Raw genomic sequence first — 20828 nt, 5'->3', positions numbered from 1 at the left:
GGGGGAGGAAGAAGATTAGGGGTTGGGTGGATGAAATAGGAGGAGGAGAAGAAGAAGATTATAAATGAGAGGAAAAAGGAGGATGAGTAGGAACATAGGAGGAGAGGAAGGAGGAGTGAATAGGAGGATTTAAGAGAAGGAGAAGAAGAAGGAGGAGGAAGGGGAGGAGAAATGAGGAAGAGTAGGAGGAGTAGGCAGGAAGAAGAGGAGGAGAAAAGGAAGATGAAAAAAAGGAAGCAGTTGGTACAGGAGGAAGAGTAGTAGTAGAAGAAGAAGGAGGAGGTGAGGGTAGGGGGAGGAAGAGGAGGAAGAGGAGGAAGAAGTAGTATTGTCTCCTCCATGTGAGTGTCTACAGCAGATGCTTGGTTTCTGTCTCATTATTATTATTATTATTATTATTGACCATGTGATCTGATCCCTGTCTGTGATTGGCTCCCGCTCTGCAGGTGTGTCACCTGGGAGGGATCCAGCACCTGGTGGACCTGCTGGACCACAAGGTGGCCGAGGTTCAGAAGAGCGCCTGCGGGGCCCTGAGGAACCTGGTGTACGGCAAGGCCACCGACAACAACAAGGTGGCGCTGAGGAACTGCGGCGGCGTGCCCGCACTGCTGCGCCTCCTCAGGAAGACCACCGACAACGAGGTCCGAGAGCTGGTCACCGGTACGTCCCCCTTTAGAACCGGATGTGGCGCTAATTCCACTCCTGGAAGGTATTCTGGAACATTTAGAGGTTAAAGGTGTTAAAAGGTCAAAGGTGAAAACGAACCTAAACCACAAAACCCAACAAAGATTGATGGAATAAAAAGTCCCAGACTTAGATATGTGTCTTCTCCAGCCTGTCTTCTTCCAAACGCTGGCGTTAAAATCTCTCTGGTGGGCGTTGGGCTGCTAGCGTGGCCCGTTAGCCGCCTCCCTGGCGGGCTGAGCGTCTGGCGGCGTGCTAATCCGAGCGACGGCTGTTCTGTGGGAGGTGAGAGCGGCGGAGGCAGCGGCGGAGGCGGCGGCGGCTTAAACACTCGGCGCTGGTGTTGACAGAACGGATCTCGCCACAGTCCTGGAGACAGATGCTAAGATAATGTGCTTTGGAAAACAGGAACGCCGGCCGACAGCTCTGCAGCAACACCACGCAGGCTGTTTGGAAACACGGGAGACGCCTCGACCCGTTCAGAAAGTCTGACTCTCAGGACGGGAGACGCCTCGACCCGTTCAGAAAGTCTGACTCTCAGGACGGGAGACGCCTCGACCCGTTCAGAAAGTCTGACTCTCAGGACGTCCAGGACGTAATTAAAGTCTAACGACAGATCATAGACTTTATACTTTAAATTTAGAGCATTTAAAGGGACAGTTTCACCGTTTGGTCAGTGAATCACTTTGTGTCGCCAGGAGGAGGAGGATGGAGAAGACGAGGAGGAGGAGGAGGAGGAGAAAGAAAATAAGGTGGAGGAGGGAGAGGAAAAGGAGGAAGAAGAAGGAGGACTAGTAGGAGAAGAATATGTAGCAGGAGGAGGAAGCGATGGAGAAAATAGAGGGAGGACGATGAGAAGGAGAAGAGAAAGGAGTAGTAGTAGGAGGAGGAGTAGACGGTGAAAATAGAAGGAGGAGGTGAAGGAGTAGTAGGAGAAGATGGAAGAGAAGGATAAGGAGAAAAAGCAGGAGGAGGAGCTGTAGGAAATGTTAGGAGGAGAAGAAGATGGAGAAGTAGGAGGGAAAGGAAGGAGGAGAAGATGGAAAAGAAGGAGGGGGAGAAGGAGAAGATGACACAGGAGGAGGAGGAGGAGGAGGAGAAAATAGATGGAAAAGAGGGAGCAGGATAAGAAGGGGGAGAAGATGGAGGAGAAGGAGAAGGAGAAAAAGAAAGAGGAGGAGCTGTAGGAAATAGAAGGGGGAGAAAAAGATGGCGGAGGAGGAGGAGGAGATTAAGAAAATAGAAGTGGAAGAGGAGGAGAATGAGAAGAAAAAAGGAGTAGTAGTAGTAGGAGGAGGAGGAGGAGGAGGAGAAGATGGAAGAGAAAGAGAAGGAGAAAAGAAGGAGCTTTAGGAAATAGGAGGAGGAGAAGATGATGGAGGAGGAAGAGGAAAAGGAAGAAGAAGATGGAGGAGAAGGAGTAGTAGGAGAATAAGACGGGGAAGGGAGGAGGAGGAAAGAGGAGGAGAAAGAGGAAATGGAGGAGGACAAGAATATGTAGCAGGAGGAGGAGGACATGGAGAAAATGGAAAGAGAAGACTGAGGAGGAGGAGGAGAAGAAAGGGGAGTAGGAGAAGAAGTTGGAAGAGGAGGAGAAGATGGTACCTCGGTCCATGTTTAGTTTTACTAACTCTCCAGCCTTAGCTCCGCCCCTTCTGTTCACTCCACCTGTCAGACCTTCACCTCTGGTCTAACGCTGCGTCCTCTTCCTCAGACAGAGCTGGGCCCTGACCCGTCCACAGGAGACAAATGTCTCTCGTGACCCCGCTCCCCCTCTGTGTGTCCCCCGACAGGCGTCCTGTGGAACCTGTCCTCCTGCGACGCCGTGAAGATGACCATCATCAGAGACGCACTGAGCACGCTCACCAACACCGTGGTCATCCCTCACTCGGGCTGGAGCAGCGTCTCTCACCGCGACGACCACAAGGTCAAGTTCCAGTCGTCGCTGCTGCTGCGCAACACCACCGGCTGCCTGAGGTGAGGAGCGAATCAAACGCACCCTCGTTTATTATCATGACTATTATTATCTAAAACTCTTCAGACGTATTTGTTTTTCTGCTCGTAGCTTCAAAGTTGTTGCACCAGAGAAAAACGTCAAGAGAGAAGAGGAATCTGCTTTTAAATATACTCAGTAAAGTCGCTTTGCTTTGATTTGTAGAGAATATCTGACATTAAATTGAACTAACTCTGTCGTAAAAAAGGAAGTGGATAGATCCTCAGGAGACGAGGAAATGATTCTCCAACATCTTAATCATGTGTGGCTTGTGCATGACGTGTTGCAGGAGTATGTCTTGAGTTTTGGCGCTGAGAGGAAGCTCTGAGCTGCAGCATCCCTCCTCGCTCGCACTGGCTGTAGATTGATGGTGTAGCAATGCATTGTGGGAGTCGTGTGCCTGTTGTGCAGTTTCTTCATGTCAGCTCTCTAGCTATTGGAGGACCGGGCTCCCTCCTTTACTGTATCCGGGCAGGTTTTTCAGCAGCCACCCTGTGGGGGGAGCCGCTCACTGCACCTCGGCCTGAGTGAGTGAATGAATGAATGTGTTTTATATGTGTGTGTGTGTGTTTGTTCGTGAGGAACCTGAGCTCGGCGGGGGAGGAGGCGAGGAGTCAGCTGCGTTGCTGCGAAGGCCTGGTCGACTCTCTGCTCCACGTCCTCAGAGCATGCGTCAACACGTCCGACTACGACAGCAAGGTGGAGCACAATCACAGATTCTTATCATCCCCGATCAAATAAAATTATGTTGAAGATTCATCCAGCATTCGTTTTTTTTTTTTATCTCCTTTTTTTATCTCCTTTTTTTATCTCCTCAGATCGTGGAGAACAGCGTCTGCACCCTGAGGAACCTCTCGTACCGGCTGGAGGTGGAGATGCCCTCCTCCCGTCTCCTTGGCAACCAGGAGCTGGACACCATGCTGGGCTTCTCCTCCCCGGCCAAGGAGCTGGACTACCTCTGCTGGGGGAAGAGGAGGCGCGGCAGGAAGCGGGGCGGCTGGCCCGACAGCAAGGTAACCTCCCTGGAGAATACTGGAGGCGTCGAGGGTGTAATGCTGATTTTGAATCGGTGTGTTTTTTTTTTTGTTTTCGCAGTGGGACGGCGTCGGGCCGGTCCCGGGCTTCCCCCAGTCCCTGAGGGGAGCAGAGCTGCTGTGGCACCCGATGGTGGTGAAGCCCTACCTCAACCTGCTGGCTGAAAGCTCCAACCCCGCCACGCTGGAGGGCGCCGCCGGGTCCCTGCAGAACCTCTCCGCCGGAAACTGGAAGGTAGCTCAGTTTAAGGATGTGACCTCTCTGACGCCCCTCTGAATGCACATCTTAAAGTTCATTTTTAAAGCTGTGTTGCGTTTGTGTGCTCAGTTCTCGGCGTACATCCGAGCGGCGGTGCGCAAAGAGAAAGGTCTTCCCATCCTGGTGGAGCTGCTGAGGATGGACAATGACCGGGTGGTGTGCTCCGTCGCCACCGCGCTCCGCAACATGGCCCTGGACGTCCGCAACAAGGAGCTGATAGGTCAGTCAGGACTTCAGTCAGGAGCATCGGAGCAGGTTTCATATTTATTACGTGGCTGCAGATGAGTCTGTGGCAACACGTCGCCCCCTTGTGGTGAAATAAACCATCCAGACAGTTTATGAGGAAACAAAGATAATTTATGACCCATTTTATCACATGCACAACAAACAGAGCACTTTTTAATTTAACAGATTTATCTTGCACCTTGTTTTTATATTTTGTTTTCATCTTTAAAGGGGAACTACTGTTTTTTTTACAACCTGGACCTTATTTCTGGCATAAATTACAATCTTTTACACACCCATATAACTTTTGTGTCATTTAGAGTCAAACAGGAGATATTTAGATTAGCGTATATCCATATAGTGGGAGTGAATGGGGCACCGAAATGCAGCCTCTTAATATAATGCTATGGTTCGTCCACAACCTCAGAATCGGAAAAAATATTCAGCCATGTTGCAAAAAACTAGCAGTAGCAAATTACAGGTAAACAAGCCGGCCGCCGCGGGTGCGTGCGGCGCTCAAAGATGACTTCATCCAGGTCAGAAGATATCATCGGGGGTCTGTAGGTCAATCTGCAGACCCCGGATGATGATAACAGGTAACTCTGGACTCAACGGAGAATAGCACTAGAGTATCATAACAAAATATTGGTGAAATGAACGGGTTTCGTGGCAGATAATGTTATTTAGAGGCTGCGTTTCGGTGCCCCATTCACTCCCACTATATGGATATACGCAGATCTAATTATCTCCCAACTGATGATCGTATTTTATGCCAGAAATAAGGTCCACGTTGTAAAAAAACAGTAGTTCCCCTTTAACTAGGAATCTTGGAAGTATTTCTGACCCAATCCTGGATCTTCCTCCTGCAGGAAAGTACGCCATGCGGGACCTGGTGAACCGACTACCCGGCGGCAGCCCCACGGTGCTGTCGGACGACACGGTGGCGTCGGTGTGCTGCACGCTGCACGAGGTCACCAGCCGCAACATGGAGAACGCCAAAGCTTTAGCCGACAGCGGCGGCATCGAGAAGCTGGTGGACATCAGCAAAGGACGAGGGAAAGGGTACGAAAAGCTGTCCCTTTTCCTGATAAGATGAGGAATCCGTGTTTAGTTGTCTTACGGGTCGTTTTATCTGTGCGTTGATTTGTCGCAGGTACTCGATGAAGGTTGTGAAGGCGGCAGCTCAGGTGTTGAACACACTGTGGCAATACAGAGAGCTGAGGAGCCTCTACAAGCAGGTGAGGTGAATTTGTCCAGAAATAAAACCCCTAGACTCCTTTCCGTCAGTAAAAGTAAAGATTTAACTGTTTATCTTTATTCCTACACGTGAACAGGACGGGTGGAACTACACCCACTTCGTCACTCCCGTCTCCACCCTGGAGCGAGACCGTTACCGTTCTCAGCCGACACTGCCCACCAGTCCGATGCAGATGTCCCCCGTCATCCAATCAGGTGGACATCAGGTCCAAGACAAATTCCTCTATTATCGTTGTTTGCTCTTCAGTGATGATGGTAAAGTTTCCTGTTTTTTTTTGGTTTTTTTGCAGGCGGCAGCGCTACGTCCTCGCCGGCGATGCTCGGGATAAGAAGACACAGCTCGAACTATCAGAGGGCGCAGTCATCTATGCAACTCGACTCGTATTACGGAGACAACAGTTTACACAAACGGCAGTACACAGGTTTGTGTGGCGTCCCTCAGGGATCTGCACACGTGCCACTGGCATTTCAGCCTTTTCAGTAAAGCACTAATTATGACAGTTTTATTGTGAGAATAATGCTAAAAGGTTTTCTTCTTTCACGTCAGGGTCTGAGAAGAAAACCCCATATTTCATTGGGACGTATTCCTCCCAGTCAGGAGAGGATTTGAGAAGATCCCAGGTAAAACGTTGTGGTGTTAAAATATTAGATCTTGATATCGTCAGATGACGTCTATGAATGGCTACTATTATGCTACTGTCCATCACCGCCTAAAGCCCCGCCCCAAATGATTTGATTGGCCATATCTTTGCTGGAGCGAACCATGCCAGCAGGTGGAAGTAGTATGGATTCAGGAAGAGTTACTATTAGCTGAGAAGCTAGGAATAGCTACTATTAGCAAGGAAGCTAGGAAGAGCTATGATTAGCTGGGAGGCTGGGGAACTAGGAAGAGGTACTATTAGCTGAGAAGCTAGGAAGCTCTACTATTAGCTAGGAGGCTACAGAGAGGTACTAACAGCCAAGAGGCTAAGAAGACCTATTAATAGGTAGGAGTCTAGGAAGCTAGAAAGAGCTACTATTAGCTAAGAGGCTAGGAAGGTCTACTATTAGCTAGGAGGCTAAGAAGACCTACTATTAGCTAGGAGGCTACAAAGAGGTACTATTAGCCAAGTGGTTAGGAAGACCTACTATTAGCTAGGAGGCTAGGAAACTAGGAAGATAGACTATTAGCTTAGAGTCTGATTCTGATGCTAATTTGATGGTTATCTTTCTTCTTCTAGCACCCAGAGCCATTCTACGACGAACCCGACAGGAAGAACTACAACAGCTACAGAATGTACCTGTCGTCCCCTCAAGGCTTCGGCGAGGACCAGTACGAGGACGAACCGGTCCACCTGACCCCGTCGTCCCCCGACGGCTACGCCAGCCAGTCGCTCCGATTCAAAGCCAACACCAACTACGTGGACTTCTACTCCACCACCCGGAGGCCTTCGAACAGGGCGAACAAGTTCACCGGCTCCCCAGACTCCTGGGTTTAGAGACACAACGGACGCTGCCGGGCCCCGTCGCGTCGGCCGTCTGTTTCCGTGGGTGTTAATGTGAATGTGGAGCGCTGAATGATTTGAGTGGAAGGTGGTGGATGCATGTGGATGTGTGTGCATCTGTGTTGAAACTGTGCTGAATGACCAGGGCCTGGTTTGATCCATGCAGCTTTTGACTAAGTGCTAACTTCTGACCTCCAGTTAGCCGCATCTGGAACCATTAGTTGTTGATTTGATTGGACATCTTCTCATTCTTCTACTTCTGCAGTGATTTAATTGGAGCCACCTGCACATAATTAGCATCACAGACTCTTTATCTCAAATCAGGATGGAAATTTGACCAATTACAATTAAACTGCTTTGTTGAGTGTTGAATGCAAGTCGTTCACACCTCGATTCAAGCTACAAATACACACATTTATATATATAAATACACAGTGTATAGATACCTCGTTAGCTGCTGCAAACATGGCCGCCGCATTGGTATGGGGAAGCTACGCCTTTGCGCTTCAGGACGGGGTTAGAATTTTAATTTTCGGGCTAGTTTCCAGTTTTTTGGACAATAATCGGTGAAATGAACGAGTTTCGCGGCAGATAATGTGTTATTTAGAGGCTGCGTTTCGGTGCCCCATTCACTCCCATTATATGGATATACGCAGATCTATGGTCAAATTTTTTAAACGCATTTCCAATAATAAAAAAAAGTGTAAATATTCCAAGTTTAAGATTTATAATCCATATTGTGGCTCTCTCTATGTGATCTAATAAACTAAATTTACAACTAAGCTACTCAAAACTAGCCTAGTCTAGTAGCTTGATTGACTTAGCATAGCATTCATTCATGCTAGCGTATAATTTAGCATTTTAACCAGATGAAGTATAAACGCGCCAAGTCAAAAGCTGCTTCTCTTTCGAACAAACCCGGCCCTGACTTTTGTCGTTTACCAGAGTGTTTGTTCACGTCAACTGATTTCATTTCTCTCCGCAGTAAAAGTGTGCAGTGTGTTGGCTTTATAACATAGATATCGTTCGCCGGCATCACCTGGAACGCTCGAGAAAAGAAGTCCAAAAAGTCGAAGGGTCCCGTAAAAACTCTCGGGAACCTTTAAAGACTCAGAGAACCGGGGTTACGTCTGTAACCCTTTGCTTTCCTGTAATGTTTGGCCAAAAAGTGCAGTAAACCATAAAGTATGTGAAATATGTGAAAAAAACAAAAACAAAAAAAATCTATTTGTACAGATGCAATGGTTCAACCGTCCTGTTACATTGTTGTATTCAATATGTAGGACTTTCTATGTGATTGTGTGAAGAAGATTTTTCTATTATTTATTATTTTTATTAATTTTACTCGTGACCTGACCCAAATACCCCCCCCACCCCACCCCCCATCTGTCTGTTCTGTCCGAGACCAATGATGACGATGTGCGATGTTAACAGAGGGAAATATATATGTATAGGGATTAAAGATTATATCACGACGCCTGAATGAAACTTGTGGTTTTGATCTTGAACAAAAACCGAAATAGATAACATCTTTATTCGCTTTAATTGCATCGGGTATATTCAGATGTGTGAAGCCACGACAAAATGTACATCATGACGAGGTAAACAAACAGCCCTCCCTGAGCATGCCTTTATAACTCGAGCTCCAGTCCATGCAGTTAATTTTTAATCATCGCGTTGCAGGAGCGACCGCAGAGCCGCTACCTGCAACCAAACCAGAGTGGTGATATTCAAAAACATGCTCAGCTGGCAGCATGAAGAAAAGCAGCACAGACATCTAGTACATCTTTAGGAGGAGGGTATATAAACAGTTTTTGTCGTTCTGAGGGTGCTCAGTTGAAGTCTGTTATTCCGACTGTTCGGGTGTTTCTAAAGGCACAAAGTGTGGCAGAGTGAATAACGAGACTTTCAGCCGATCGGAGGGATTCGAATTTAAAGATTTGATTGTTCTTTGGCCCGTGAGAGAACTGCTTTACTCTGTCTCTGTTTTTATTTAACGACTCCGATTGGCTGATCAGGATCGTTAACAGAGAGCAGTGCATTGCAAAACCCTGAAATCCATTGAAAATACATTTTTAAAGCAGCACTGCAAGGAGCATCTGATTGGCTGGTCAGTGTCCCTGAAGGGCGGCATGAGATCATAAATTTGAAAACTGGGAAATCGTTTAAAAGAAACTGATAAACCTCAGAAGACATTCATACAGGAAGTGCGTTCAGACAAGCTGTGTGCAAACACGTTTTCTGCTGCAACTCAACATTTCCACTCGAGCTCCAGCTGTAACTTCCAACGTTATCATTTATCTACATGTGACGCTAAAGCCTGCAGCTAATTAGCTTAGCTTACATTAAATGGGTTAATAGTTAGCTACTTCCATTTCTTGTGACTTACTGACCTCTTTCTGTTTCTGTTTTTATTTTTTTTTTTGTATGCTAAGCTAGGCTAAATCCATCTGTTTCCAGTCTTTATGCTAAACTAGGCAAACTCCACCTGTCTCCAGTCTCCATACTGAGACCGGCTAACCAGCTGCTGGCTCCGAGTAAACAAACTATTGTTTCTAAACATCCCTTTAAATGAATGAATGCTGGTTTAAGACTGAATTATAAATCTACCGCCTTCCCTGCGAAGCTGCACAAACCTAAGCTTCAGTGCATCTTCACGTCCCTTGCTAATTAATCCCTCAGAAAGAAACTCTAAAATATTTAATCTGATTAATTACTTTTCGTCAGTCTACAATCAGAGAATCACAGAAACATATCATAACATGTTAGAAATGAGGCCTCGGAGATTCTACATTCAGCGAATGAAAACTGTCTCATGTCAGTATTTACACTACAGATGTTTCTTCTCTGAGCGATGACAGTCTGTTGTGAAGGCCTCCCATTGGTGCTCCAAGGGGAGGGGCGGGGCTTGTGGATCCAAGTGAGGTGGTGGTCATGCGTCTGCCTGCAGGAAGAAGGTATAGCATTGTTTATATTGTTTCTGGTTGTTATGCTAAGCCAGGCTACCTCTTTTCATTTCCAGTCTTTATGCTAAACTAGTAGGCTAGTCAAACCAGATGGAGAGAACCATGCTAGCTCTTTCCACTTGTTTCCAGTCTTTATGCTAAGCTGAGCTAGGCTAACCAGCTGGACAATGCCATGCTAACTCTTTCCATTTCCAGTCTTTAGCTAAGCTGGTCAAACCAGATGGAGAGAAGCATGCTAGCTCTTTCCACTTGCTTCCTGGCTCTGTGCTAAGCTAGTCAAATCAGATGGATAGAGCCATGATAGCTCTTTCCATCTGTTTCCAGTCCTTATGCTAAGCTAACCAGCAGGATGGTGCCAGGCTAACTCTTTCCATTTCCAGTCTTTGTGCTAAGCTAGTCAAACCAGCTGGAGAGAACCATGCTAGCTCTTTCCACTTCCAGTCTTTATGCTAAGCTGAGCTAGGCTAACCAGCTGCACGTTGCCAGGCTACATCTTTCCATCTGTTTCCAGTCTTTATGCTAATGTTATCATTGTGCTAAGCTGCTGTTCATGTCTGCCCCCTGGTGGTATTTTCATTGTACTCACAGGGTTGTGGTTTCAGTTGTGGGAGTAGGCGACACCGGCTCTGACGGAGGTGCAGATGGGGGACGACAGTGGATGGTCGCGCGGCCTGATGGGCTTCGCTGAGACCCCCAAAAAAAAACAGTTAATTAATAATCTGGTTGATTCTTTCAGCAGAATATTTAGCTTTCAGAGCACTGAGCTCACCGATCTGTGCAGAGTATCCCCTCCTGGCCATGTTCTTGGCTCGGACGGCCTCCTTGATCCGGTCCACCTCCTGCTGGTAGCGCTTGCGGTCCCTCATGGCGTTCTCCTTGGCCTCCTTCAGGGCGTTCTCCAGGGCTTTGACTCGCTCGGCCGTCACTCTCAGACGCTTCTCCAGCTTGGGCAGCTCGCAGCGAAGGTCAGCGTTGTCTCGAACCAGCTGAGGGCAGCGGCGGAGAGCAGCTGAGTACTTAGACACGACTTTGAAAACACAACATCATTCCACGGCTCGTCTCCTTTGTACCTGCTTGTGGACCTTGGTGAGCTGCTCCAAGTTGTTCTCCAGGAACGAGATCTTCTGTTTCTGGGCAACGTTGCTGAGTCCTTCCTCACAGTCCAGCTCTGCACTCTGCACAAAAAAATAAATAAAGAAACAACGGTTCAGCAAAGGTTCAGAAAAACGATAACACTGAACGTAATGCGTTCACAGACACAGGATGTACCTTCTTGACCCGCGTGGTGAGGTCCTGAACGAAGAGTTTGCGCAGGTTGTGCAGCGTCTGCAGCTCTTTGGCCTGAGAGAAGAAGAAGAGGGTTAGAAAATATAAAATATAAAAATATAAACACGCTGCAGCTGATTGGTTAACATTGCAAAGTGCAAAAATGGCTTGGAAGACTACTAGGGTGAGTGAGGGTCTCTAGAATGTCCTATGTTCAACATCGTTCCTGAACGCACCACTGTCTTGTCTCTACTTCATTGATGCTAAGCTGTGACCACATGGGGAGCAGTTGCTAGTTAGCTTCCTGGTGCTAACAGTATGGGGAGACTGTGTGGGAAACATTTGTTGCACCGAGCTGCTGAGAACCTACGGGACGCTTCTGAACGTGGACGGAGCCAGAGGACGTGTCTCTACACCACACTGACGGGACGTTACTCAACTACATCTACAGTAGCGTCCTGCAGCCCAGGAACTGTGAGTACTTGCAGAACTCCAACGTGACTGACTAACAATCACAGCTTGTTTTGATATTAAGTTAAATTAGCAGTACCTGCTGCTATTTCTAATTTATGTTTGAGTCGGCGTAGCAACCAGGACTCAACAAAGAGGAAAGATGTGGAGTTGTTTTTATTTACAGGTCAGGATGCTGTTATGTTTAGAGGAATAAAATAGATAGAGGAGGGAGGATGAGGAGGAGAAGAGGAGGAGGAGGAAGAAATGGGAGGACAAGAAGACCCATCCATCCATCTATCCTTTCTTTCTTCATGCATCCTTCTTTCTTTCTTTCTTTCTTCATGCAATCTATCTATCTATCTATCCATCTATCCATCTATCTATCTATCTATCTATCTATCCATCCATCCATCCATCCATCCATCCATCCATCCATCCATCCATCCATCTGACTAGCTGATGCTGTTCAGACTCACCACGGTCTCCTCCAGACCCTTCAGGTCGTCTCTGGCCTGCTCCCTCTGTTCATTCAGGATCCTGCACAGAAAGAAAACCAACATGAAACCGGAGCGTGTCCACAGAGCTGGAGGACGGCTGTGTCCGTCCGTCCGTCTGTCTGTCCGCTTCCACCTACATGAGCTTCTGCAGCTTTGTGTCCTTCTCCTGCTCCTCGGCCTTCAGCTTCTCGTGGTCGGCCATGAGTCTCTCCTGCTCCAGTAGCAGACCCTGGTTCAGGCTGAGAGACGTGAAAATGAACAATGAGACGTCCTACATGTCCTACACGTCCTACATGTTATTAGCTCTGATAGCTCGGACCCTTCCTCACTCTGTCAGCTCGTCCAGCATCCTCTGCTTGTCTTCGATCTCGTCCCGGAGGCGGCTGAGCTGCTTCTGATGAACCTCTCTGTGGTTCTCCAGCTGCTCCTCCAGAGCCCTCTGGACGACGGGGACGTAAAATTAAACAAAGTCTTCAACGTCAAACATCATCCAGCTTTTTATTTTCTCACCTTGAGCTCCTCGTCTCTGTCCTGTCTGCCGATGTCCTCCTTCTCCTTCACCTCGCCCGACACCTCGTGTCTTTTCTCTAAAGAAGAAGAAGAAGAAGAAGAAGAAGAAAGTCTTGGTGTTATGTGAGGTAGAGGTGATTGTTTTCAGATGCTGGTGGAGGATGTACCGACCCTGGGCCTGCAGCTTGGCCAGCTCTTCACTCAGGACGTCCTGACTCTCCTCCAGCTGCCTCTTCTTCTGCTCCATGTTCTGCATGTAGTCGGTCAGAGACTTGATCTTGGCCTGATGCTGGAGGGGACGCCACAACATTAGGGACCTATCTATCTATCCATCCATCTATCTATCCGTCTATCTCCAGCTTCCTGGATGTCACCTTGGCGACAGCGGTTACCTGGGAGACGAGCAGCTGACAGGACGCCAGCTCCTTCTCATTGGCCTGGATCTTGCGGTGGGCGTCGGCCTGGGCGCTCTCCAGCTGCTTGCTGCGGTTCACCAGAGACTTCACCTCCGACTTCATCTTGCTGATGTAGAGGCGAGCGACGGTGAACTCCTCCTCCACCGCTGAGCCGTTCCCCTTCGTCTCCAGCGTCTGAGGAGGCCGGAAGGTTTTTATATTTTTGTGTTTGGCGACAGAAGGGACGTATATTTCTTTAAAGAGTTTCTCTGACCTTGACGTCGCTGGTGCCGATGATGGCTCCGATGTCGCCCAGGTCTCTCAGCAGCAGGTTCAGGACCTCGGCGGCTCTCTTCTTTTGGAGGCCGTTCAGCTCCTGCAGCTGACTCAGCTCCCTCTCCACCACCGACAGCAGCGCCTGCCAACAACGCCAACACCAACATCAGCCTCAACAGACGCCACCTCTGCTTCAGATCCAGCAGGAAGAAGCTTCATGTCCTACCGTCTTGTGCTGCAGCTCCTCGACCAGCTGCAGGTTGACTTGCTCCCGCTCCTCCACCTCCAGGCTCTTCTGGTCGAAGTTGACGGCCAGCTCCTCCAGCGCCTGCAGAACCTCCTTCACCTCCTCCTTGGCCAGCTCGTTCTCCGTCTGCAGCCGGCACAGCTCCTCCTGGATCTTCTCGTAGTCGCGGCGCGTCGACGCCAGCAGCTGAACGCAAAGTAGATAAACTTTAACAGGAAGCGAAGTGTGCGGGTTTTAGATGTTAACGGTCCAAGACAAACCTCTTCCTGGTCCAACATCTGCTCCTTGAGCTTCTCCGCCAGCTGACTGTGTTGGTTGATTTCATCATCCTGAACAAAAACAGAAGAGCGAAGTTAAAAACATGTGCAGGGACTTCTTGTTCCTGACGTGGCAGCTAACGTCTCACCTTGTCGTCCAGCTGTTTGTACAGGTTGCTGATGTCCTCCTCGTATTTGCTCCTGTCCTCGCCGGTCACCGAGACCAAGCCTCCTCGTCCTCCTCGTCCTCCTCCTCCTCCTCCTTCTCCTCCTCCGGCCGGCAGCAGGTTGTCGATGATGGGGGTGTTGTCGTACGGCTCGACGTTCTTCTGGTCTTTGGCGCTCAGCTGCTCGTCCTCGGGAACGTTCTCACCTGTAAAACATCGTGCACTTATTGACCAATGATTATACAGGCTAATTTATTAGCACACTAGCAGATTATGTGTCCTGGGTATGTTCACATCTGACTGGACGCCCCAGCACAGATTTAAATGTAAGGTGTGAAGGACCCAAGATGTCACCAGCCTTTAAGAACTAAACACTTTCATGAAGCATCTTCAGGAAACTCTACAAGTCCAGCTGCTCTCATTTCAGCTTGTTTTGGTTTTTTATTATTTAAGCAATCAGTCGTCTCCTCGTTTTGGTTTCTCTGGGCCTATTAATATAAAAATCGATCCTTTACGCTGCAGAGAATCGATCCGCTGAGGTTTGGTTCAGTCAACAACAAACAAAACACGAGAAGACGGACGGAGGAACCCGAGGGTGAAGGTGGAGAGCTGCTGTTTGATAAATGGCTGACTCATGCCAGAAACGCCGACTCTGCATCATTTGCGCGAAGAAGAGGAGGGCGGGGGGGGGGGGTTTAGTGGTTGCCGTGCAACAGAGGATGCAGGAGGAGAAACGACGTGAATCTGGATGGAGGCGTTTTTTTAAAAGACGAGCTCACCGTTCCTCCAGCGGTTCAGTTCGGCCTCCAGCCTCTGGATGACGCTCTTCAGACCCTTGTTCTTCTCCTTCTCCTTCTCGAACTTCTTCTTCCACTCCTCGGCCGTCAGCTCCAGGTTCACGGACACCGTGTTCTTGATGGTCTTAGCTCTGGACAACAAACAACACTCCTGTTACTGTATTTCTTCACTCAGAGCTGCAGAGCTGAGGCGTAAAGAAAGTCTGTTTACATTTGATTTGCATCGTCTGCTGCAAAAAACTTGTGCCTTTTACATTTTTTGGCTTTTTTCTTTTAATAAGAACTGTGATTTAAAATGTTCAGATTAAACTTTCTGGTGTCTCTACCCCTCATTTCCTCTGGGCTTGGTCTCTGCAGATGATTGCACACTAATCTGTCTAGTGCTTTATTGCATAACCCGTTTGAACAGACTCTGTGGATAGTTACCGTTTATTGAGTTACTCTCTAAACGAATAAAACCATCAGGACCATTAAAAGATTAGAAACAGTGCTCTACTGTGAGTTATTCTTGGGTTTAGAAGACAAATAAACGAGAAGGCACCAGGCCGGAGGTCTATAAATAGATGCACAGCGGGAAACCCGGAGCCATCTGGTTGCTAGTTTGCAGCACTGACGTCAACAAAGCCTCCAACTCTGTATCTGGTTGATGTAAATCAGAATGTGACTGTTTTATTCACGTTTAAATTAATTGCACAAGGAAGGAAAAGGGAGCTGACGATTTCCCACAGATCTGGTTTAACCGTACCTCTGTCCAAACATGAGCGTGGACTTGGTCTCGGCCTCGTTGTAGACGGACGGCGAGCAGCAGATGATGATGGTGGTGCGACAGTTACCCCCCAGAGAGTCCTGCAGGATCCGAGTCATCTTGCTGTCTCTGTACGGCACGTGGGATTTCTGAAGAGGAAGCGTTCAGGCTGAGTTTTCTCACATTTTATCCCATAATTCTTCAAATAAATAAATAAGGAACTCACTGTTCCCTCGGCGAGAGCTGAGATGACGTTTCCCAGCGCTGACAGAGATTTGTTGATGTTCTTCGCCTCGTCCAGCACCGCTCCCTCAGCTCCCGTCTTGCTCACCTGTTCAGAAAAAGGTTGATGATGAGGTTATTAACGTCACCTTCTATCACCGGCTCATCCTGCTACTCCGTCCTCCACAGACCGACCTTCTCGCTGCCGGCCAGGTCGACCAGGTACAGCTTCCCCGACAGCTTCTTCTCCGTCTCGATGTTTTCCTGCTTGATGTTGATGAGGAAGATGCTGTGGCTGCGAGAGCTGTGCTCGTTCATGTCTGGAAAATGAACCAAAAACACACCTCAGAGTCAAATATTTTACCTTTTTACTACGTTTTTCTAACAGTTTTTAGCATCTAGATGAAGATATTTGACCAGTTTAATAATAAACGATACGTACTAGTCACCGCCACGTGCCGATTAGCTTTGCCCTCATCGATGACGTCCATCACCTCCTCTGGGCTGGACACGAAGCGCTCGGTGCAACCCTGAGAGAGACGTTAGCCAGCGTTAGACACGCATATTTACTTTAAATAATAATAAATAAATAAAAGTTAGAGGGAATAAATGGAGGAAATACATAATAAATAAATGAAAAATACAAGTTTAATTGCCAAATGGGCCAGAGGAGGAATCCAAAAGAAGAAATATATTAAAAAAATAACTAAAATATAAAAATGAAAGGGACTGAATGGAAGAAATATGGATATGGATAATATACAAATGCAAATAAAGCATAATAATGAATGCATACGCTTAGTTTTACACAAATATTTTGTTTTATGCAGGCCATGACTTAAAGGTAAAGTTATTCATTTAAAGCCGCGTTTGTTCAGAAATAAACAGAAAATTGGTCTAAATGTATAATAAACTAAAACTGATCGGACTAAATGCGGGGGAAATGCAAATAATTATAATTAAGTGACATTAAAAACACTCTTCCTCGTCTGCTCTTCTCTCTGCAGCATCTCTTGAACGAAAGTCTCAATTAGATGACAGCGACACCACCGTGTGACCTGATGTAAAGCGCTCTGGAGATTAAACGAACGACTAATCCTGATCTGAAACTATTTATTTATGAAAGCTTAAAGTCTGCAGGACTTCATCAGGACCGACCTTGACGTAGGGCACTCTGTTTTTGTCCTCGTGCACGGAGAGGTTCGTCTTGGACACTTTAAAAAAATAAGAAGATAAAAGATGGATTAAAATTTAAGTTGATTTAATAAAACGAAGAGCAAAGCGAGTCAAAGAGTCTCTGCGCACCGTCCAGAAGGTCTCTTATCTTGTCCAGGTAGATTTCAAAGTAGGAGACCTGCACAGAGACACAGATCAAACTTAAAACGTCAGAATTTTGCTAAAAAATCTGCTTCGTTTCAAGGAGGCCGGCGTTAAAACGTGTTTGACCTTGATGTGGAACTCGAGGTTCTCGTCCATGGAGTAGATGTGGTCAAAGATGTCCTGGGCGATGCGAGGGATGATGCCCATGAGCTGGGGGTCGTGAAGCTTGCCCTGAACACGGAGGGGGAAAAATATATAAATAAATAAACTGTGAGGCAGAAGGATAGAAGAATTAAAGTGAATGTAAAGAGGTCAGAGGTCGGATTAAAGAATTATAAAAAGAGGCAGTGAATCTTCAGCGTCAGACGCGCTTGGGTGGATTTACTGTTTGGATTTAAGTCTGTTACACAACGCCTGCTGCTCTAATGATCTGTCTGCAGGAGGAAAGCTCAGAATATTCAGATGAGTTGAAGAAAAAGAAGCTAATTTAATCTTTCATTTGGCAGACTAAACAGGAAACGCTTTAATCGTCCTCTTACCTCCATGGTGTGGGTTTTCCCAGAGGACGTCTGCCCGTAGGCGAAGATGGTCCCGTTGTAACCTCCCAGCACATCTGGGAAAAAAATAAAGTACAACACAGCTATGAAGCCAAAGGCCACGGCTCCGTCTGACAAGAATCTGAGTGCAGGTGTGTGCAGATGCTCGAACCTTTGACGATCTGTTTGGCGCACTGGTCGTACACCTGCTCCTGCGACGTGTTGGGAGGCAGCACTCGGTCGAACACGTACGGTTTACCCTGTTTCAGACACAAAGTACAGATGAGACTCAGCAGAGCAGGTTGGCTTTTAAATAAAGACTGCATTCAGCATCTGGAAAACACAATAATAATCAATAATAGTTGCCTAAAATGAAGAACAAGACATCTGCACGACAATAAAATGAAATTGCAAAATGTGATTTGACTGTGGCTGCAGACGTGAGCTTGTTTCTCGTTCATATATGTGGAAATAATTCCTGTAGATCAGTGGAGTTCTTCATCCTGCACAATAAAAGTCTGATTAATCTCAGTGATGCATCACAAAAAGGGCTGATAAAGGTTTTTGGATGCCGAAAACAAACTAATCAATCACTAGTTCTGTCTAAACAAATACCTCCAAATCACTGATTGACACTGGATATAAAAATACAAACATGTTTAATAGTTTAATAGCTGATTTCCTGTTGTCCTGTAACATATCCTCCACATCCTTTACTAACTGTGGTTTTCTTTTAAATCAGAATACAGAGCTGTAAATGTCCTACACGCCTGATTGATGCGATAATGCAACAGCATGAATAATGCAGAGCTGCTGACTCTGACCGAGGGACGGGTTCATTTGCTTTCACATTTTATTTTAGGGATCAGGTTGTCAAGTTCAAAGAAGAAGAAACCATCTGTAGATTAATTTTCTTGTGCATTAAAACTCATTTTCTTTTCTCTTTTTTTTTTTTAAAGGTTTGTCCGTGTTAGCTCCACCCACCTGGGACTCCAAGGAGCAGAAACCAAGCATCCCCTAAAACCTAATCTGAGGCTTTGAAGTGAATCTAAATGCAGTATTGATGCTCGTGAATCAGCATCTTGATAATGGTGAGTCAGCATGAGTGACCTCTGACCTCTACATCCTCTCGTTTCCCTGCATGCTGGCTTTTTATTTTAATAATAATAATAATAATGATAATAACCACTGCGCACTTGGCGCACAGAGTTCCTGCAGAGCTCCAGGTGACTTTCTCCTCCTTGTACCTGCACACAGTAAAGAAGCATAAACAGAAACAACAGAGAGGATGACTTGCCGTTATGAGCACGGTGTCGTCCTCTTTGAATTTCGGGATGTATTTGTCTCCTCTGGTGATTTCGGACTCGTTCAGGGGCCTGAAGCGACACATCACCCTCACCCCGCACTCCGCCGCATCCATCATGGCTGCTGCTTACACCTCCACACAAATAAATAAACACACACGATCAGAGTTTAGCCCGTTTTTTTTGGTTTTTTTTTATCCAGCTCGTCCTTCATCCAAGCCGAGCATCTCCGGCTCTCAGCTGCGCCATGACCCGGATCAATCGCAGCGCTGCGTCCCGGGGAGGAGCTCACCCTTCTTCGGCGTTACAGGCCTCTCTCTGCGGCGCTGACACCGATAAACCGTGCAGAAAAACCCCGTCCTTGTTTCCTCGAAGACTCGGGTCTGCAGAGGAGGATGCGCAGAAACAGCCGCAACATCCAGGGTGGCAGTAGAGGCGCGCTCCCGCACGTTGCCGCGGCGCGCTCATGTGCCCCCATCAGCATCTCTTGTAAGCGCGCACACAGTTTATTATAAAGCTTTATTTTTATTTTATTTTTATTTATTTGGCATTAGCTCTCTTGCTGCAGTTTATATGACGAAACAAACCACGATATTATCTATTATTATGTATATGTATTTTAAGTGTAAGTCCAGATTATTTATATATATTAAATCTTATATTAAAACCGATACAATTAATTATTAATGGGGTTTTAAAAGTCACATTAAAAGTTATGATTATAATGATGATCCGTATGTATTTATTTATACATAAATATAAATATGAACTGTACAAATCAAGTCATTAACAGTAAAAATTTACTGGCCATCTTAATCTAGCTACAACCTTTATATATTTCTATTTAGTAGTCATAGTATAGTATGTCATAAAAAGTCATAGTATAGTGTGTAAAAAAGTCATTGTATAGTATGTGGGGGAAAAAATCGTAGTGTAGAATGTAAAAAAGTCATAGTATAGTATGTCAAAAAAGTCATAGTATAGTATGTCAAAAAAGTCATAGTATAGTATGTCAAAAAAGTCTTAGTATAGTATGTCGGGAAAAATCCTAGTATAGTAGGCAAAAGAAGTCATAATATAGTATGGCGAAAAAAGTCATAGTATAGTATGTCGGAAAAAATCCTAGTATACTATGTCGAAAAAAGTCATAGTATAGTATGTTGAAAAAAGTCATAGTATAGTATGTCGGGGAAAAATCATAGTATATTATGTCAAAAAGTCATAGTATAGTATGTCGACAAAAGTCATAGTATAGTAGGCGAAAAAAGTCATAGTATAGCATGGCGAAAACAGTCATAGTATACTACAGTATGTCGAAAAAGTCATAGTGTAGTATGTGGAAAAATGCCACAGTGTAGTATAAACATGTCATTTTGTCTCAGTTTTCTATGACACAATTAATGAGACCAAAACAAGACACATTTTTTATTGAATCATTTCATAGGCAGGAAAATAATTTGTTTTTTAATAGCAGCAAAAAGACAGAATATTAAAAACATACTTATTGTAGTAGTGTGTTGTTTAGCTGCAGTTCCTCTGTGTGACCACCAGAGGGCAGTAATCATCATAGTGTCTCCTGTAGTATTAGCATTAACCGGAAGTAGTGGACAGGTGTCGTTAATTAACCTGGCTAACGTTAAGCTAACGGCGTGACTTCGGTCTCTGGCTAACGCGTCGTTTGTCCTAAAATTAGATAACTTGCGACTCAATGAAGAGGAAATTAATACAAACGGTTTTAATAGACACGAAGACATCGAGCGTTATGTCCAGGTACAGTAATATCCCGTGTTAAAGTTGTCAGCTACCTGCCCTGACTACCTGTTCGTGTTCACCTGTTAGCTTTGAAGCTAATAGCGGTGTAGCTTGTGTTGTTTTGCTGAAGTTGAGAAGAAATATTCTGTAGCTTTGCACCTGCTTCATCTGAAATATCAATA

At 46.2% G+C, this 20828-nt stretch overlaps 2 protein-coding genes across 2 annotated transcripts in view; one reads left to right on the top strand and one right to left on the bottom strand.

The window, feature by feature from the left end:
* The window catches only part of LOC311509144 (plakophilin-4-like), a gene marked incomplete at its 5' end in the record, with an annotated part of 25799 nt that extends 18117 nt beyond the window's left edge, over positions 1-7682 (top strand). The window contains 12 exons of the mRNA XM_084574212.1: positions 447-660; positions 2478-2661; positions 3259-3376; positions 3496-3690; positions 3773-3946; positions 4040-4190; positions 5065-5257; positions 5349-5433; positions 5530-5647; positions 5743-5874; positions 6000-6073; positions 6673-7682. Coding sequence (XP_084430338.1) covers positions 447-660; positions 2478-2661; positions 3259-3376; positions 3496-3690; positions 3773-3946; positions 4040-4190; positions 5065-5257; positions 5349-5433; positions 5530-5647; positions 5743-5874; positions 6000-6073; positions 6673-6930 — 1896 coding nt within the window. The 3' untranslated portion in view covers positions 6931-7682. The remainder of the gene's footprint in view (positions 1-446; positions 661-2477; positions 2662-3258; positions 3377-3495; positions 3691-3772; positions 3947-4039; positions 4191-5064; positions 5258-5348; positions 5434-5529; positions 5648-5742; positions 5875-5999; positions 6074-6672) is intronic.
* A 1603-nt stretch (positions 7683-9285) lies between these two features.
* Positions 9286-19013, bottom strand: LOC311509333 (kinesin heavy chain-like; the record flags this gene model as incomplete). Its single annotated transcript, XM_084574480.1, has 26 exons — positions 9286-9880; positions 10489-10586; positions 10672-10888; positions 10973-11077; positions 11172-11243; positions 12098-12158; positions 12256-12357; positions 12448-12557; positions 12629-12705; positions 12800-12917; positions 13021-13218; positions 13298-13441; positions 13526-13732; positions 13807-13875; positions 13953-14176; positions 14750-14898; positions 15513-15661; positions 15739-15843; positions 15930-16054; positions 16177-16264; positions 16893-16948; positions 17040-17088; positions 17181-17285; positions 17594-17667; positions 17763-17850; positions 18888-19013. The coding sequence occupies 25 exons, from the start codon at positions 19011-19013 to the stop codon at positions 10501-10503; spliced, it is 2904 nt and encodes a 967-aa protein (XP_084430606.1). The 3' UTR covers positions 9286-9880; positions 10489-10500.
* Positions 19014-20828: the final 1815 nt, after the last annotated feature.

Source organism: Chelon labrosus (genome assembly GCF_963514085.1).
Source record: "Chelon labrosus genome assembly, chromosome: 24".
NCBI lineage: Eukaryota > Metazoa > Chordata > Actinopteri > Mugiliformes > Mugilidae > Chelon > Chelon labrosus.
The sequence above is the reverse complement of the archived record's forward strand: the minus strand, read 5'-3'. Positions and strand labels throughout refer to the sequence as shown.